We start from the raw sequence: 18,286 nt of genomic DNA on the forward strand, positions 1-18,286 counted from the left end.
ACTTTTGTACATTACAGTTGTTTGGGCGCATATGACTTCAAACTAAAAAAAACTGCTGAAATGTAACAATTGACTATATCAGACAAACCCCCTGCTCCTTCCATCAATTTTCCACTGTACTGTACTTTTTAATTTTTTTGTTATTTTGCAATTTAAAACAGCTCCTATGTGTCTTGATAAAAGACTTATAGCACACTTAATACAGTATTCATCTACTTTTAACAGGTGAAATTGTTGTTATGGCAGGGGGTGGGGGGGTGTTGTCCCTTGTACAACTTTAGTCAGCATGACAATAGGAAGAATGAATCTGAGCCTTGCAACAAACTGAGTAGTTCCTATGTTGCCAACACAGTGATTTTGTCACTATATTAAGCACCTTTTCTGATCTCTCAAGCAAGTATTTAATGAAAAAAACAGCAACAAATCAATGTCAATTTTTGTGGGGACATTTTTTTTCGATGGCAAGGGTACGGAAATCTGATATGCTCATGCAGTCGTCCAAATTATGAAAACAAATGTGACTTCCACTGTGAACAGGTTTTAGAGAATGTGTCCATAAAGTGACATTCATGCTCAGAAAACAGGAGGCAGGATCCTTTAGAATCCTTGTCATCCTGGCCACCAGCTCTTCCAGCACCTTCCGTTGGGTAAGCACGACCAATCAATGCAAGTCAAACCGAGCAGGCATTCAAACAGTTTTTTTGCCTCTGGCACGGTAAGTTAGTAAATTCTTGATCAGCGAACCTACTATATTCTGCCGTGTGCCTTTGTTGGGACACACACTCATATCCTGCTGGTCCAATTAGTATTAGTATTAGTAATATATTCATTAAACTATCACATGACTCGTCAATTTAAAATGCTCCCTTTGCACAATTGTCATTGCACGAGTTGATCATGGGAACCCGAACAGGTATGGGCAGTCTGTACAAACTTAATATATGTGGGGTGTTGACGCACTCTTTACTGTTTTAAATATATAATATATAAATAATAAATAAAATTGATGGATTCAAAATTTGCTTTCACTCACCTCATCTGTTTTGGGGCAGTCAAAGTTCCAGCCACAGATCTGGTCATTTCCAGTAAACATATTCATGGACATCATACAAACCGTGAGAGTGACAGTCCCCACAATGACCTCCCAAGGATGGGATGCCACCACATGGCCATGAATACGGAACAGATGGGTCAGCATGTTGGAAGAAGACTGTCGAAAACCAGAATAGTATAAACAAAATACTCTGAGAAAGAAAATTTCACGCTATATGGAAATATCTTATATCCATATACAGTCTGACCTATTTGCCCGGAGAAAACCCACGCAGGCACGGGGAGAACATGCAAACTCTACACAGGCGGGGCCGGGATTTGGACACGCTTCCTAAGAACTCTCTACAGCAGTGCCACCGTGCCTCCACAATAAACGTAGTCATATATATTAGTTGTTATTACGGGGATCTACCAATATTTACTTGTGTTACTGAATTTATAAAGCGACATGTTAAAATAACTGCAGATCCGCTTAGTAAACAACTTTTATAGCCGCTGAGTTGCGACCTGTATAATGAAAGTACAGGTACATTATACGTTATTTAAAGGTGCTCATTACTGTATTTAGTATGTACACAGTGAATATGTTAAGCTTTGTAGTTTAGTGCTGAAACGTGTCAACAATCTCTTGTTTGCCCTTTTTAAAGACTTATACAAACAAATAAAAGATTGACTTACCTGTGAGAGTAAAGCGCGTGGAATGTGACAGTGGTCTACCAAAAACGGCTACTTGAGTTAGGGGCGAACGAGTGGGCTGTACTTTAGCCTCCAAACAGTTCCTTCCACAAATTGAGCGGATTCTGCAATTAAGCGGGGCACCATGGAACCATAACACGCAAGTACATCATACGAGGTCTGAGCCAATCATAGCGTGAACATGTTTGACTGACGCATATTCCACGCCCCGTTTCGGTGGCGACAGCATATGGGCGTGGTCAGTTGGAGTGAGGTCACCTCAACGCGCTACTACACTCACACTCACTGACATCTAGACAGCTCACCAAGTGCTTTTATACATTGTTTTACCTGCGTACTCTGAACCCAGATGGAATTTCAATACATTGGAAAAAAAGACAAATGATACAATAACGAAATGAAGCAATACAATTCTCAATTTGGTTTAAAAAGGCATGATCCTCACCCGTGCCGCTCTGTTGTCTCGCAGTTGAACTAAATGTAGTAATATATTATCCATCCATCCATCCATTTTCTTCTGATGCGTATCCTCACAAGGGTCGCGGGGAGTGCTGGACCCTATCCCAGCAGCCAACGGGCAGGAGGCGGGGTACACCCTCAACTGGATCCCAGCCAATCGCAGGACACATTGAGACAAACATCCACACTCACAATCACACTTAAGGGCAATTTAGAGTGTAATTAATGTTGCATGTTTTTGGGATCTGGGAGGAAACCGGAGAACCTGGAGAAAACCCACGCAGGCACGGGGAGAACATGCAAACTACACACAGACAGGGCTGGGATCAAACCCGGGTCCTCAGGCCAACGCTTTACCAGCCGAACCACCGTGCCTTATTATTATTATTATTTTCAAACTAGTTGATTCGACGGATTAACTATAAATATTTCCACAACCACGGGTGAATCGCTGTCACTGTCTTCACCGTCATATGACAGTTCTAGTATGAGATGAACAATGGGTATACTACACGCCCTGAGAGCTGCGTGCATAAAGTCACCCTAGGCTAGTGAGAACAAAATTGTTAGCGTATGGCCCATGTGTGTGTGTGTCATGCGTGCGCGTGTGTTTGTGCACAGCACGAAAACCAAAATCATAAGAATGGCAACATGTACATTTACAAGAAGGGAACTGGGTACAAATATTTCTTGTCTCTTTTTCAAATTCTGCTTTGACGAAAAACAAAGATGTATGACAATTTTTTGACAAATTTGCGATTTATGAATTACCTTGAATTCCTTTATCTCCAAAAACATGCTTTTTGATGGATGGGAACGTTGCCCCCACAAATTTGGCAGCCATGTAGGCACGTCCCAATGTAGGTTTTTCTTTAGTTCAACCCTCTGTCAACACAGTATGGCACAACATGCACGTTCATGATGGAGGGGTCAGGCATGGGACGAAACTGAGCTTGAAAGAGACATTGATAAAATAAATGTAATGAAGAGTTGTGTAAAAAATCATTTCAGATCCTTTGTTGTATAGTGTTCCTCATTGTACACGCGCAGTAAGTACTGTAGTGTCCAGTGAATTCGCGCCAATCGATTGACGTCACTGTCCTGTAGTCATCATACACTCACTTTTATTATTAGGCTTTTATTTCGACACTTCGTAGAAGGTGGGAGATGGAGTTTTTCCAGCTAAATTTTTAACGCAGTCTGGCAATTGTCTCTAATATACTAGGTGTTTGAATACAAGAAAAGTTTAGCAATAGCAAACCAGGAATACTGGCAATTATATATTCCGCTAGTAAACTAGATTTTCTGTACAGTAAAATGTACGTGGCTATTAGATTAGGGATCGCCAAGGATTTTTAAAAGATGGTTTAAATAATGTATTTTAGGTACCAAATCATTCCTTGGACTTTGGATAATGAGAAAACAACACCTTTTTTGGATTACATGCTAAAAACAAAACCAGAAAACCACATGTGAAAAATGTGTGCTTTTTTTTGTTGCAAAAAAAAATGGTCCCAGCTTGTTTAATGCTATAAAATTAGTATTTTGTCAGTTTCGGTTTTAACTTTTCATTCAGGTCATACATTATTACATCAGATGATCAATTATCCCATACTTTTTTAAAATATAATTAAAAATCCAACAAGAAATGGGTTTGTAATTTTCCTTAAGTTCGCCTATGAAAATTGAGCAAAAAGTAGACTTCCTTAAGCTTTGAAAGTTCCAGTGACTATAAAGACTGACACCAAGAGTTTATTAAACTTAGGGAAAGTCTACAACTTTATGGGAAGGTCTACAACTTGCTTTAGTCCTTAAAGGGATTGTAATGTCTAATTTCTAGTGCAAATTATCTTATCTAGTTGAAAATATATGTTCAACTGACTGACTGTGATGTTTTTTCCCCAAAAATATAAGCATTTTTGAATTAAAGGCCTCAAACTTTGACCAAGTTTCCATCACCTGAAAAAACGGCTCATTTCGGGGGCGGAGCTTCTGATGTCACTCGAGGTGGACCGGCTATTGTGCGACTTACATGAGCACGGAGATTCGCTGGTTTCGAGAATTCCTATGATTGTAAGCTAAAACCAATCAATAACAATGGTGAACGCGTGTGTGGTTCAGTTTTGGAGCAATATGAAGAATTCTGGTCACGGTGTGAATTACTTTTCCAAAGACCCAAGCCTCAGAAGACAGTGGGTAAGCTTTGTGCAAATGAAGAAAGCTCATTTTTCCAAACCCTGTCAGCCCTCTGTCATATGCAGTGAACATTTCACCTGAACATGGACACGCTTAGACAAGCTCAGCCCCCCGACACAACGTACCAAAACTGCTACAAGTTTTTGTGAAAAGACAAGTTTCGGAGTTATGTTGATAATCTTTTATTTCCTGAAAACGTTTACATGGTTCAATGATAGAAGCACTTGTCGTACTTATAGAATTTTTTTTTTCCACAAATACTTTGACTATTCCCAACTAGAAAATCAGGATAATGTGTACAAATGGCGGCACGGTGGAGCAGCTGGAAAGCGTTGCTCTTACAGTGTTGAGGACCCGTGTTCAATCCCAGCCCTCCCTGTGTGAAGTTTGCATGTTCTCTCCGTGCCTGCGTGGGTTTCCTCCCACGTCCCAAAAACATGAAGCATTAATTGGAGACTCTAAATAGCCCTTAGATGTGATTGTAAGTGCGGTTGTTTGTCTCAATGTGCCCTGTAATTGGTTGGCAACCAGTTCCGGGTGTACCTTGCCTCTTGGCCGTTGAAAGCTGGGATAGGCTCCAGCACTCCCGGGACCCTCGTGAGAATACGCGGCTAAGAAAATGGATAATGGATACAAACATTTTATTACTTTTTTTTATTTAATAATTTTGTTGCAGTTTTTATTTTTATTTTAATAAAATATTACGTAACATTAAAATGAGCAGTATTACATACTAGTCACTCACAGGAGACTGTTTGCAACTTATCAAAAACAATTTGTGAACCATTAAATAGAATGGAATAAAACAGTGCTTTATCAATCCATCCATTCATCAATCCATTTTATTTGCCGCTTATCCTCATGAGGGTCGCGGGGTGTGCTGGAGTCTATCCCAGCTGTCAACGGGCAGGAGGTAGGGTGCACCCTGAACTGGTTGCCAACCAATCGCAGGGCACATGGAGACAAACAGGCACACTCACAATCACACATAGGGCCAATTTAGAGTGTCCAATTAATGTATCTTTTTGGGATGTGGTTGTCACGATTGAGACTCAAGGGCGAACCCAAATGCACGACTCCAGAGGCAAGCAGGTAGTGTACAGAAAGCCTTTTTTCGGTCCGTGGTCAGTAATCAGCGAGTCAGTCAGGAAAAGCAGCAGTATCAGAAGAGGCAGGCTTCCTGGGATGGTCAGGGAACAGGTGAGGGTCGGTACACGGTAGGTCAGGAACAAAGCATGAGAATCAACGAGTTGTCCCCAGTGTTCTATAAGTATCGGGTGTAATCAGCCGAAACAGGGTGCAGGTGTGTGCCGACTAATTGGCTGGCCACGCCCAGCCTGGGCAGGATGCCAGGAGCATGACAGTGGGCACGGGGAGAACATGCAAATTCCACACAGGCAGGGTTGGGATCGAACCCCAGAGGTTTCAATGCATTGGAAGTTCAGACGAAACGACAAAAACACTTAAATCAACTGGAAGCAAGGAAAACGAACTTTTCCAGAGATGGTACATTCAGATGTCGACCCAAAGCCAACAAACCTCACGGACTTCATCCCTTGTTTACTTCCACTACTCCTGGTATTGAGAGGCAAAATGCACCAAAGCAACCAACCCCAGTTGCAGACAGGGTCATTAATAACGTTGACAGTGAGAGTTCAGAAGCAATAACTTGTAAAATGTTTCTAATATTTACTGATAATGAAACATGACGTTAATAGTTGCTGTCAAATTCATGCACAGAGTGGTGGTCCCAGGTCTTTTCACGTCATTGACCAAGTCCTGTCGTGTAGTCCTGTGCTGATTCCTCAATCCGATTGAGATTGACTGTCATGTTTAGCTTCTTCCATTTTCTAATGATTGCTCCAACAGTGGACCTTTTTTTCACCAAGCTGCTTGGCAATTTCTCCATAGTCCTTTCCAGCCATGACATTTCTGTCTCTGGTGTCTTTGAACAGCTCTTTGGAACTTTCCGTGCTATGCATGATTTCGAACCATGACATCTTAGTGTATTACCAACAGTCACTTTCATAACGTGGCCCCAGCTCTTTTCAAGTCATTGACCAAGTCCTGTCGTGTGGTCCCGGGCTGATTCCTAACCTTTCTAAGGATCATTGAGATCCCACAAGATGATATCCTGCCTGGAGCTTCACTCCAATTGAGATTGACTGTCATGTTTAGCTCCTTCCATTTTCTCATGATTGGTCCGACAGTGGACCTTTTTTTCACCAAGCTGCTTGGCAATTTCTTGTACTTCTTGAGTTGTACAACTTTGTCTCTGGTGTCTTTGGACAGCTCTTTGGTCTTGGCCATGTTAACAGTTTGAATGTTACTGATTGTATGGGATGGACAGGTGTCTTAAGCAGCTAACGCCCTCACAGAGGTGCACCTGATTTAGGGTAACACATGGAGTGGAGGTGGACTTTTAAAGGCGGACTAATAGGTATTTGAGGGTCAGAATTCTCGCTGATAGATAGGTGTTCAAATACTTATTTGCAGCTGTATCACACAAATCTTTTTCTTTTCCTTTCGGCTTGTCCCATTAGGAGTTGGCACAGTGTGTCATCTTTTTCCATCCAAGCCTATCTCGTGCATCTTCTTTAACACCCACTGTCCTCATGTCCTCCCTCACAACATCCATCAACCTTTTCTTTGGTCTTCCTCTCACTCTTTTGCCTGGCAGCTCCATCCTCAGCACCCTTCTACCAATATAGTCACTCTCTCGTCTCTGAACATGTCCAAACCATCTAAGTCTGCTCTCTCTAACCTTGTCTCCAAAACATCCAACTTGGCTGTCCCTCTGAGTTCATTTCTAATCCTATCCAACTTGTTCACTCCAAGCGAGAACCTCAGCACCTTCATTTCTGCTACCTCAAGTTCTGCTTCCTGTTGTTTCTTCAATGCCACTGTCTCTAATCTGTACAACATGGCCGGCCTCACCACTGTTTAATAATCTTTGCCCTTCATCCTAGCAGAGAATCTTCTGTCGCATAGAACACCAGACACCTTCCGCCAACTGTTCCACCCCGCTTGTACCAGTTTCTTCACTTCTTTACCTGTTAGGTCCAAAGCACGGACTTCTCGCTCAATGTGGACCCAGAAGCCCACGGCACCGGGACAGAATGATCGAGACAGAGGCAGAGTTATTTTTTACCAAACTGCAGCTTGGGGAGAACTCGGGGAAGAAGAAGACATTCTTCAGCCCGCACGTAAGACTCTCTCCGAGTCTCCCCAAAACCACACATTTTATTGAGCTCCACACATAGGGTGGGGGAGAGCAGGTTTCACAAGACAAGTAAAGTTGTTATACAGAGACAGTTAATCTTCTCAAGGCCGGGTGTCCTCTGAGTAGACACAGTTCTTCCTGTTACAAAAACCCACAAGAATGCAGCTATCATAAATTTGCAGTCACCTTGAGCTCTTAAACTTCCCATAGACAAACAGCACACACACGCATCCCTGCACAGCAACAGAGTCATTAAAAGAGATTTATGACACATGAGGTGATACATTTCACAGGCCTCTGTGAAATGTGTAAGCTTATCTTACATACCACATTCCCCGTTGAGCCAAAGTATTTGAAGTCATCCACCCTTGCTATCTCTTCTCCCTGGAGCTTCAGTCTTCCTCCTTCACATTCATGCACATATATTCTGTTTCACTTTGGCTAATCTTCATTCCTCTCCTTTCCAGTGTGTGCCTCCATCTCATAGTCCAAGAGGATTCCAATCTAACCTCATCTGTCAGCCTATCCATTACTGCCTCAAACAGGAAGCGCGGATCCCTGATGCAGTCCCACCTCCACCTTAAATTCTTCTGACACACCAATGGCACACCTCACTGCTGTTCTGCTGCCCTCACGGATGTCCTGTACTATTCTAACATATTTTTCCGCTTTTTTTTTTTTTCAAATTGCTTCTATACCTTCACTGGTATGTTATCAGGACCAACTGTCATTCCATTTTTCATTCTGTTCAGTCCCTCTTTTATATCCAACCTGGTGTACATGTCATATACCTCTTGTTTAGCCTTCGCCACCTCTAATTTTGCCTTACGTCGCATCTCAATGTATTCCTTCCGCCTCTCCTCCGTCCTCTCCATGTCCCACTTCTTCTTCGCTAATCTCTTTCCTTGGATGACTTCTTGTATTTTGGGGTGTCACACAAATAAATAGTTAAAAAAATCATACTTTGTGATTTCTGGATTTTTATTTTTAGATTATCTCTCACAGTGTACATGCACCTACGATGAAAATTTCTGACCCCTCATGATTTCTAAGTGGGAGAACTTGCAATATAGCAGGGTGTTCAAATACTCATTTTCTTCACTGTATGTGTCACGACCCATCGGAATGAAGGTAGGACCCAAATGCAGGATTTGTCAGATGCAAGGTAGTTCGGGGAAAAACGTTTATTATTAGAAGGTCGGGGATCGGGCAGGCAGTCAGGTGCAGCAGCTGTAGTTGGGACGTCGGGCGAAGAGAGCAGGTGAGCGGCCAGGCAGGAGTCGGTACACGGGAGATCGATCAAGGCAGGCAGAAGTGTCAAAGGAGTCAGGCTTATGGGGTCGGTCAGAGAACAGGCGAAGGTTGGTACACACGGGTTGACGATCAGGGACACGAGAGTGCTGGAACGGGACATGACCCTCAACGAACTGGCGCCGGCCAGTCGTCATCGGGGTCATCTAAATACACAGCATAATCAGGCTGCATGAGGCGCACGTGTGCACAGTCATCGTCATCGGGGTCCTATATATACACGGGATAATCAGCCCGCACGAGGCACAGGTTCAACACCCACTGTCCTCATGTCCTCCCTCACAACATCCATCAACCCAGTAACGTACAGGTGTGTGCCTCCCAATTAGCGCGAGCGCGCGGGCACCCGCACAGCCCGGGCTGGAGCGGCAGGATCGTGATGGTACCCCCCCTCTAAGGCACGGCTCCCAGACGTGCCTAAACGAAAGAAACAGAGACAATTATTAACACATGCAGGGGTGGGCGGAAGGGGGTCCTGAGGAGGGCACCCCCCCCCTCAACCCCAGTCTGGTGGCCATCCAGGCCACCAAACGTGAGGCGTCCAGGTGGACAGGTCAGGAGGACGACCCGGACGCCAAGCACCAGGATCCCCACGGGGCGATTCGGGTGGACGACCTCGGTGAGGAACCAAACAGCGAAGCAGGAACCAGACCGAGGCAGGCCACTGCTCCGGAAGAGAACCTCCCATGCCGTGGTTGCGAGACGACCAGGGATTGGTCGCCACCGAGGTTTGGTCAGGAGGCAGCCGTGGTTCGGTCACCAACGAGGCCAGGTCATGAAGTGGCTGAGAGCCATCAGGAGCGCAGAGGATGATGGAGAGAAGGACCAGACCCATGACCGCCACCATCACCATCACAGCCATCCTGAAGTCTCTCCAGCTCTGGGGTGGCTCAAAAGAACTCCCCAGCTCCTCTCGCCGTCAAGACAGGAGCGTGGAGCGGCCGCGGGCCGGTCGCCTCCGGTACTCCTGGGCACGGACGAGAAGTGGCTGTGGAGACGTCGCCACCTCCTGGACAGCAACGTGAGGCGGCATCGGGTCGTCTCCACTGCCACGTGAGCTTGCAGTGCATTCGTTGAAACAGCAACGTGGGCGTGGTGCGGTGGCGGGTCCATTCCCACGGCGACGTGAACGAGAGTAGGCAGAGAGTCAGTCGAAACTGACACGTGGGCGTGTCTCGGGAGCGGGTCAGTTCCAACTGCCGCGTGAGCAAGAGTTAGTAACGAGTCCGTCAAAACTGCAACATTAGCGTGTCGAGGTGGCGGACCCGTTCCCACTGCAACGTGCCCTTGGCGAGGTGGCGGATCCGTTCCCACTGCAGCGTGAATCTGCGTCAGCAGCGAGTCAGTAGTAGTCGCGACATCAGCATAGCTTAGCTGGTTCTTCAATCCTTGCTGAACCTGGGCTGTGAGAGCCGCCAATTTGGCGCTCTGCCGCTCTATCTCCGCCCACATTTCGCGGCAGAACACCTCGTGATTTGGCAGCTCCTCCTCCCTCTGGGCTGGAAGCTTCGCCACCAGCTGCGGGTCTGCCGGTTTCACCATTGCTGGCGAGGAGTGGGAGGATGGTGTCTTAGTTGCCGCGCAGCGGGAGGCACAAGGGAGCGCCCGGCCGGGGTGTCTCCTCTGGCCGCCACGCCACGAGGTAGATGGCCAAGCGGTAGATGGCCACGCGGGTTCCCACAAACGGGTTGGTGTACTCGGACCTACCGGGCGAAGACGCTCGGGTGCTGGAAACACAGGGAGGTGAAACAAACTGGCCGGGATTGAAGACCGGGCGAAGAGATTCGTAATCGAAATAATTGGAGTCAGGCAGCCGGTCATACAAATCAAGGTCCTCCTCATAGTCCGAAAAGTCAGAGTCCAGAAGAATATGCGGTGCCGGACGGGTCGTCGTCGGGATGTATTCGTAGCTCGCCGGCGGAGCATATGACACGGAACCGGAGGACGCCATGGAGCCTACGCGGATCGGACAGGCTTGTTCCTCCGGCAGACGGTCTACCTTGCGTTGGTCCTGGCGACGCCGGGTCTTTCCTGCTGGGTCCTGTTTTGGCCCGATCGTTCTGTCACGACCCATCGGAACGAAGGTAGGACCCAAATGCAGGATTCGTCAGATACAAAGTAGTTCGGGGAAAAACGTTTATTATTAGAAGGTCGGGGATCGGGCAGGCAGTCAGGTGCAGCAGCGGTAGTTGGGACGTCGGGCGAAGAGAGCAGGTGAGCGGGCAGGCAGGAGTCGGTACATGGGAGATCGATCAAGGCAGGCACAAGTGTCAAAGGAGTCAGCCTTACGGGGTCGGTCGGAGAACAGGCGAAGGTCGCTACACACGGGTTGACGATCAGGGATACGAAAGTGCTGAACGGGACATGAACCTCAACGATCTGGCGGAGCACCAGTCGTCATCGGGGTCCTACATAGACACGGGATAATCAACCCGCATGAGGCGCAGGTGTGTGCCTCCCAATTAGCGCGAGCGCGCGGGCACCCGCACAGCCCGGGCTGGAGCGGCAGGATCGTGACAGTATGCCTCTTGTTTACCCTTTGCCACCTCTACCTTTCGCTTATGTTGAATCTCATTGTATTCCTTTCGCCTCTCCTCATTCCTCTCAAGTGTCACACTTGTTTACTAACCTCTTTCCTTGTATGACTTCCTGTATTTTGGGCCTCCACCAACAAGTCTCTTTCTTTAGATGTCTTTCCTTGTATGACTTCCTGTATTTTGGTGTTCCATCACCAAGTCTCCTTCTTTAGATGAACACTCATATTTGTTTGGCACAGTTTTATGCCGGTTGCCCTTTCTGAGGCAACCCTCTGCATTTATCTGGGCTTGGGACCAGCCTACAGATTGCACTGGCATGTGCCCCCATAGGGGGTGATGCCTTATAATGTATTTTCCTGTTAATAATTGCTCATAATATTTCACCACATCCGTGGGATGACCGATATTTTACTGATGTGAAGGTTTAGCAGGGCATGTTTTCAGTGCTCTCAGCGGAAACACCAACAAAGCTTGGTTGTGTACTATATTTTTGTTCAGCATTTCAGAGCATTATCTTATTTAGGCTCTTGACGATTTTTCAAAATTAATTCAAATTTGGCAGACTTGTTAACAATACTACTCTTTGGTGTGTCAAATTTCAAATATTTTTGTCACTTTACAAGGTCTTTAACCAGTCATCAAAGAGGGATCTCCATCCACCCATTAACTGTACCGCTTATCCTTGCTTGGGTCACAGGCATGCTGGAGCCGATCCCAGCTATTTTCGAGCGAGATGCAGGGTAAACCCTGAGCTGGTCTCCAGCAAATCGCCATCTAGTCATTCACAAGAGAGGGACCAAAAAAAGGAGACAACTGATTCAAACCTTCAAGAGGCACAAAAACATCAGGCTATTTCACTGTGCAGTACTAGTATATACTGTATGTACATTAGAACAAACAACAATCACTCCTACCTCATTGTCTGTCTGTCTCAATACGTGCCCTGTGATTGACAGGCTTTTGCCCCATCTCAGGTAAGAGGTGTACCTCATTGTGACACTTACGATAAACATTTTACAAAATGGCTAAATTAGCTGGGATAGGTTCCAGCAACCTCGAGAACCTTGTGAGGAAAAGCGGCTTGGCAAATGGACATGGACAGACATTTTTGAACATGTACAGTATGATCAAAGTCAAGAATTGTTTCAGAAAAGGCTTACTTGATGTACATTTTACATTGTTCTTTTGAAGGGAAAATAGTGACATCAATAATCAGGAATGTGAGATGTCTGATGATGACTCAATAAGCCTGTTAAATGATCTTGAGACCATCCAAAGAGGAGGGACAAAGTCAGGCTTGGAAGGACATTTAGCTTTCGAAACCATGAGCGAGCAGAAAAAACAGATGCAGATAACTCCACAGAAGAAGACTTCGGGGATAGAGCATGTAAACCTGAAAGCCTATGAAGCAGACAGTGGTGAGTGACGTCCTATCAGACACACACAGGCACATGCACTCTCTCTTTCTCTCTGTCTCTCTTTCTCTCTCTCTCTCTGTATATATATATATATTGTTCTGCCCCAAGTGTTTAATATGTTGAGATCGATTTTATTGGAAAAGATCTGTTTGTGTTGTTAATTTTGAGAGTGCATTGCTGAGCTTTTATTTTGAAACTGTAGAATACAGGAAGTAGGAAGGGCTGAGCAGAGCGAAAAAACGCTAAAAAGCATGTCAACAGTTGAAAGATGTAGCACATTGAAATCAGCTTATTCCTGTGCATGAATCCGTCAGAAAGCAATGGCTGTGAGTAATTTGTTCTTTACATGTTTCAGAAGTATTGTTAGTAACTTTAACAGTATCTTCGTGCATATTTGTGAGCTGTACTGATTTAGTAACTTTACATGTTGTGTTCATTCTCATGAGATAGCTAGCAGCAGTATGTGTATCTGCTACTCACTTCACTAGAATGCTGTTGCTGTTTGTGCTTAGACTTACTGAATGTGAATGTTTAATTCATATACGAATGGAAGATGTTTATACTCCATACTGATTTGACATTGCAGTCTATTTGTATGTTTTGTATTTCTTTTTGTAGTTTCACTCCATTTTCATTGTGTCACCCGACTTGACCTGTTAAGAAGTCATTAAAGGAGCAAGCACGCTCACTTCCTGGCTCTTGAAAAGGAGTTTGGCTGGCTGTTTATTCATGTGAGCACTTTGGAAGTAAAACACATGAAGAGAACAGTACAGTGAAAAGCCAGTGAATCAGAAGGATTCGTCTGCCACAGTTATGGAAGCACAAGCAATAGAAAGGGAGGAGAAAGGGGCATCAGTATTCAGCTCCAACTCCAAAGCCACTTCCAAGTCTTCAGTAGTTAGTGCTGCTGCTAGAGCTAGAGCTAAAGCCGAAGCTGCACCATAGCCACATTCGCTCAGAAGGAGCTAGAACTGAAAAGACAGAGAGCTAGATTGGATTTGGAAAAGGCTACACTAGAAGCGGAGTTAGAAGCTCTAGGAATGGAAAAGGCAGCTGGTGCTGCTATTGTAGAGGCTGAAGTTTTAGAAGCTGCAGCAGGACCAGAATATGAGGATAGGTGCAGAGCCAGGAGTCGCATCTCATCGCAGATAACATGTCAGCGTACAAAGGCATATGTGGAACATCAGGCTCGAGCCAGCTTTGAAACTGCATCGTCTGTGGATATAACTCCTCATTGTTTTGAAAAAGCGTCGCCACCAAGACAGCAGGAAGCTCCTGAATTAACCCCTGCACACAACTATGATGCCACGCCTACAAGGAACACACAGCAAAGTGAGTACTTATCAGCACCTCAGCTTCAGACAAGCCTGTTTAAGCGCTCCAACCCGCACTCTCAGCCTCTCAGCTCGCAACCTCAGAACCCCCAGTCCTCCTTTAAAGCCTATCAGGAGCAGAGCTCTCCCTCATTCAGTCATGTTAGCCAATCGAACCACTTCATACAGAGCAACCCACAGCATTCTTCTTCTGCTCCAGCCGCTAACGTGATAGACTTCGCTAGGTACCTCGCCCGCAGAGAGTTGGTAACCACAGGGCTCACTAAATTCGATGACCAGCCTGAGAGCTACAGAGCATGGGAGTCCTCTTTCCTTAACGCCATTCAGGGCTTAGAGTTGACAGCCAGTGAAGAGCTGGACCTCCTGGTAAAATGGCTGGGAAAGGAGTCATCTGAACATGTTAAAAGAATATGTGCTGTCCACATCACCAATCCTCACGCTGCTCTCGAATTAGCCTGGAGAAGACTCCAAGAACGCTATGCTACCCCTGAAGTGATTGAGAATGCTTTATTCAAACGATTGGACAATTTTCCTCGGCTAACCTCCAAAGATAACATCAAGCTAAGAGAACTTAGCGATCTGCTCTTGGAACTATTCTCAGCCAAGCAGGATGGCTATCTACCAGGACTGAGCTACCTTGACACTCCTCGAGGGATTAAGCCAATCGTGGAAAAGCTGCCACCAAACTTACAGGAAAAATGGCTGTCTGCTGGCTCAAACTACAAAGAACGGTACAGAGTGTGTTTCCCTTCTTTCTCGTTTTTTGTTGACTTTGTCAGATGTCAGGCAAAGGCCAGAAATGACCCCAGCTTTGTGTTGGTGAGCAGTAACCGCAGCCATTACCATAGTGAAAGATCCACAACCAAGCATGATAGTGCTAGGACAGTTGTGTTTATGCATAGAACAGATGTGTCAACAACAGATTCAAGCTTGTTACACAAAACATCTACTGACAAGAAAGGTAGTGATGACCCAACCAAGTACTGTCCAGTGCACAATAAGCCACATCCTCTGGAAAGATGTAGAGCTTTTAGAATGAAGCCGCTAATGGAACGCAAAAGGCTGCTAAAAGAATACAGATGTTGTTTCAAGTGCTGTTCTGGTACTCATGTGGCTAGAGAATGTCCAGCAGAGCTGAAATGCAATGAGTGTGAAAGCAATCAACATTGCACTGTCATGCACCCAGACACTGCTGTCTCCTCTTCACCATCTCCTCCGACAGAATCAGACGTAGAACAGCAAAACAGCTCTCCTCCAGAAGTGACCTCCAGGTGCACCAAGGTCTGCGGTGAAGGTCTCCCACCAAGGTCCTGCGCCAAGATATGTGGTCCGGGTTTTTCCCCAAGGACAGCGAGAACGCTCAATCAAGATGTATGCCATCCTCGACAACCAGAGCAATCGATCACTGGCCAGGTCTGAGTTTTTTAAGCTGTTTGACATCCAAGGGGACCATACACCTTACCTGATGAGGACCTGTGCTGGAACCACGGAAATGACTGGGAGAAAGGCTGCTGGTTTTCAGATCGAAGCATTGAATGATGAAGTGTGTTTGGACTTGCCTCCGCTCATTGAATGTAATGAAGTTACGAGCAACAGATCGGAAATCCCTTCTCCAGAGATCGCTCACTCCCTTGCTCACTTGAGATCCATGGCACCTCACATCCCAAAGATCGATCCTAAAGCACAGATCTTAATCCTACTGGGGAGAGACCTCATACAAGTTCACAAGGTGAGAGATCAAATCAATGGACCACACAACACTCCCTTTGCCCAGCGTTTGGATTTAGGATGGGTTATAGTAGGGGAGGTTTGCATCGATAGTACATACAAGTCCACTGTATCAGTCCTTAAAACCCATGTTCTACAGAATGGACGCCCATCTTTTCTGATGCCCTGCCAGAATCACATCACTGTGAGAGAGAGAGTAGGCTATTATTGCCAAAAACAATTTTCTCAGTTTTGTTGTGATTCAGTTGATGAAAATTTTGGCTCACCCAGTTATTCTTCTGATTTAGATAGTGGCACAATACCTCAATTGAACTGTAGTCATCTAGAAACACTGTTAAATATAACTGTGTTATCTGCATAGCTATGGTAGTCAAAATTAAAGTTTTAAAGAATTTGAGCCAAGGGTTAGCATATACAGCCCAGACAAGAGAGGTCCAAGAACTGACCCTTGAGGGACCCCATAGGTCATTGCCATTCACTGAGACCGAGCACCTCCAATGGTCACAAAGCAGCTCATTTCCTCCATGTAGAACCTAAATCATTTAAGGACCCTTCCATTTAGTCCTACCCACGTTTCCAACCTGTTTACCACTATATTGTGATCTACCATATCAAAAGTCGCGCTGAAATCCAACAAGACCAAAATTGACATCTTTCCTGAGTCAGTATTCAACCTTATATCATTTATCACTCTAATAACAGCAGATTCTGTACTGTGATGAGTTTGGAAACCTGATTGAAATTTGTCAAAAAGTCCATTTAAATTCAAGAAATTGCCGAGTTGATGAATAATAACTTTCTCAAGAATCTTGGCTATGAACTTGGCTATGGGAGATTTGAGATGGGTTTATAGCTTGCTAACATGGAATCGTCCAGTGCTCTGGTTTTTAAAAGAGGCTGAACAGCAGCTACTTTAAGAGCCTTGGTAAACTCACTCGACTGAAGTGAGTGAATTGATTATTTGCTGCAAATCATGTAGCACTGACTTCACAATAGTTTTGAAAAAAGTCAGATGGCATTGAGTCGAGACAGCTCATTGATGGTTTTAACTGCTGCACAGTTTTCTCTACAGGTTTTTGGTCAACTGTATCAAATTCTGACAAGTTAATAGTTTTCTCTGGGTGGTTTCAGATAAGAGATCGTTCTATCTTGATCCTGATGGATTGTATTTTTCCTACTAAAATAACGGGCAAACTCATTGCATTTGTCAACTGTTACGAGTTCTGGATTGATCTGTTTTTTTTTTTGTTTTTTTTTGGGGGGCGGGGTATAAGCTTGTCAACCACGGCAAATAGAGCATGAGTATTGTTAAGGTTCTTACTGATTATTTCAGAATAGTGTTGCTGTTTAGGGCTAACTAACTCTTGGTTAAAATTACAAACACATTGTCTGTAGAGGTCGTAGTCAATTTGGGGTTTAGTTTTTGTCCACTTGGGTTCAGCTTTCCTACTCTCCGATTTAGATCTCTTGACCATCATTTTGCTCCTCCACGGTGTTCTAGATCGCCTCAGGGTGGTCTTAGTTTTAACAGGAGCGACAGCATTCATGGCATTTGTGATTTTCCAGGTGAAATTGTCCAAAAGTTCATCAAGTCTCTCAGCATTCAGAGTCTGTGGCACAACAACAGTCTCCATAAACTTAGTGGCAGTACTCTCATTTATGTACCTATTTCTAATAGAGATAGAGGTTGTCGGAACTTTTGGAAGAATCTGTATTTCCAAAACATACACAAAAGTGGTCAGAAAATGCAGCCCTATGGGGGCACAAACCAGTGCAATCTGTAGGCCGGTCCCAAGCCCGGATAAATGCAGAGGGTTGCGTCAGGAAGGGCATCCGGCGTAAAAACTGTGCCAAACAAATATGAGCGTTCATCTAAAGAATCCCATACCGGATCGGTCGTGGCCCGGGTTAACAACGCCCGCCCCCGGCACTGCTAACCTGCAGGGCGTCGGTGGAAATTCAGCTACTGTGGGTCGAAGACAAAGAAGAGGAGGAAACCGGATCCAGCGTCAGAAGAAAAAGAGGAATGCACAGAGCCTACAACTGAGTGTAGGGACTTTGAATGTTGGGACTATGACAGGAAAACCACAGGAGTTGGTTGACATGATGATTAGGAGAAAGGTTGATATTCTGTGCATCCAAGAGAGCAGGTGGAAAGGTAGTAAGGCTAGAAGTTTGGGAGCAGGGTTTAAATTATTCTACCACGGAGTAGATGGGAAGAGAAATGGAGTAGGGGTTATTTTAAAGGAAGAGCTGGCTAAGAATGTCTTGGAGGTGAAAAGAGTATCAGATCGAGTGATGAGACTAAAATTTGAAATTGAGGGTGTTATG

General features: G+C 45.1%; 2 protein-coding genes across 20 annotated transcripts in view; one reads left to right on the forward strand and one right to left on the reverse strand.

Annotated features, from left to right (window-relative positions):
* The window catches only part of LOC133499409 (3-hydroxy-3-methylglutaryl-coenzyme A reductase-like), a 69,022-nt gene extending 67,135 nt beyond the window's left edge, over positions 1-1,887 (reverse strand). For all 7 annotated transcript variants that reach the window (XM_061817411.1, XM_061817412.1, XM_061817414.1 and 4 more), the window contains exons 1-2: positions 1,732-1,887; positions 1,034-1,210 (exon numbers count right to left, since the gene is read on the reverse strand). In XM_061817411.1, coding sequence (XP_061673395.1) covers positions 1,034-1,198 — 165 coding nt within the window. In that variant the 5' untranslated portion in view covers positions 1,199-1,210; positions 1,732-1,887. The remainder of the gene's footprint in view (positions 1-1,033; positions 1,211-1,731) is intronic.
* A 2,328-nt stretch (positions 1,888-4,215) lies between these two features.
* gcnt4a (glucosaminyl (N-acetyl) transferase 4a) overlaps positions 4,216-18,286 on the forward strand; it is a 59,195-nt gene continuing 45,124 nt past the window's right edge. For 9 of the 13 annotated variants that reach the window (XM_061815881.1, XM_061815891.1, XM_061815895.1 and 6 more), the window contains exon 1: positions 14,967-15,956. Coding sequence is in view for 7 of the 13 variants with exons in the window: in XM_061815895.1 (XP_061671879.1) it covers positions 15,597-15,956 (360 nt within the window). In the remaining 6 variants the exon portion in view is untranslated. The other 4 variants (XM_061815883.1, XM_061815892.1, XM_061815884.1 and 1 more) reach the window with 3 other exon arrangements.

Source organism: Syngnathoides biaculeatus, chromosome 4 (genome assembly GCF_019802595.1).
Source record: "Syngnathoides biaculeatus isolate LvHL_M chromosome 4, ASM1980259v1, whole genome shotgun sequence".
In the NCBI taxonomy this organism is placed as follows: Eukaryota; Metazoa; Chordata; class Actinopteri; order Syngnathiformes; family Syngnathidae; genus Syngnathoides; species Syngnathoides biaculeatus.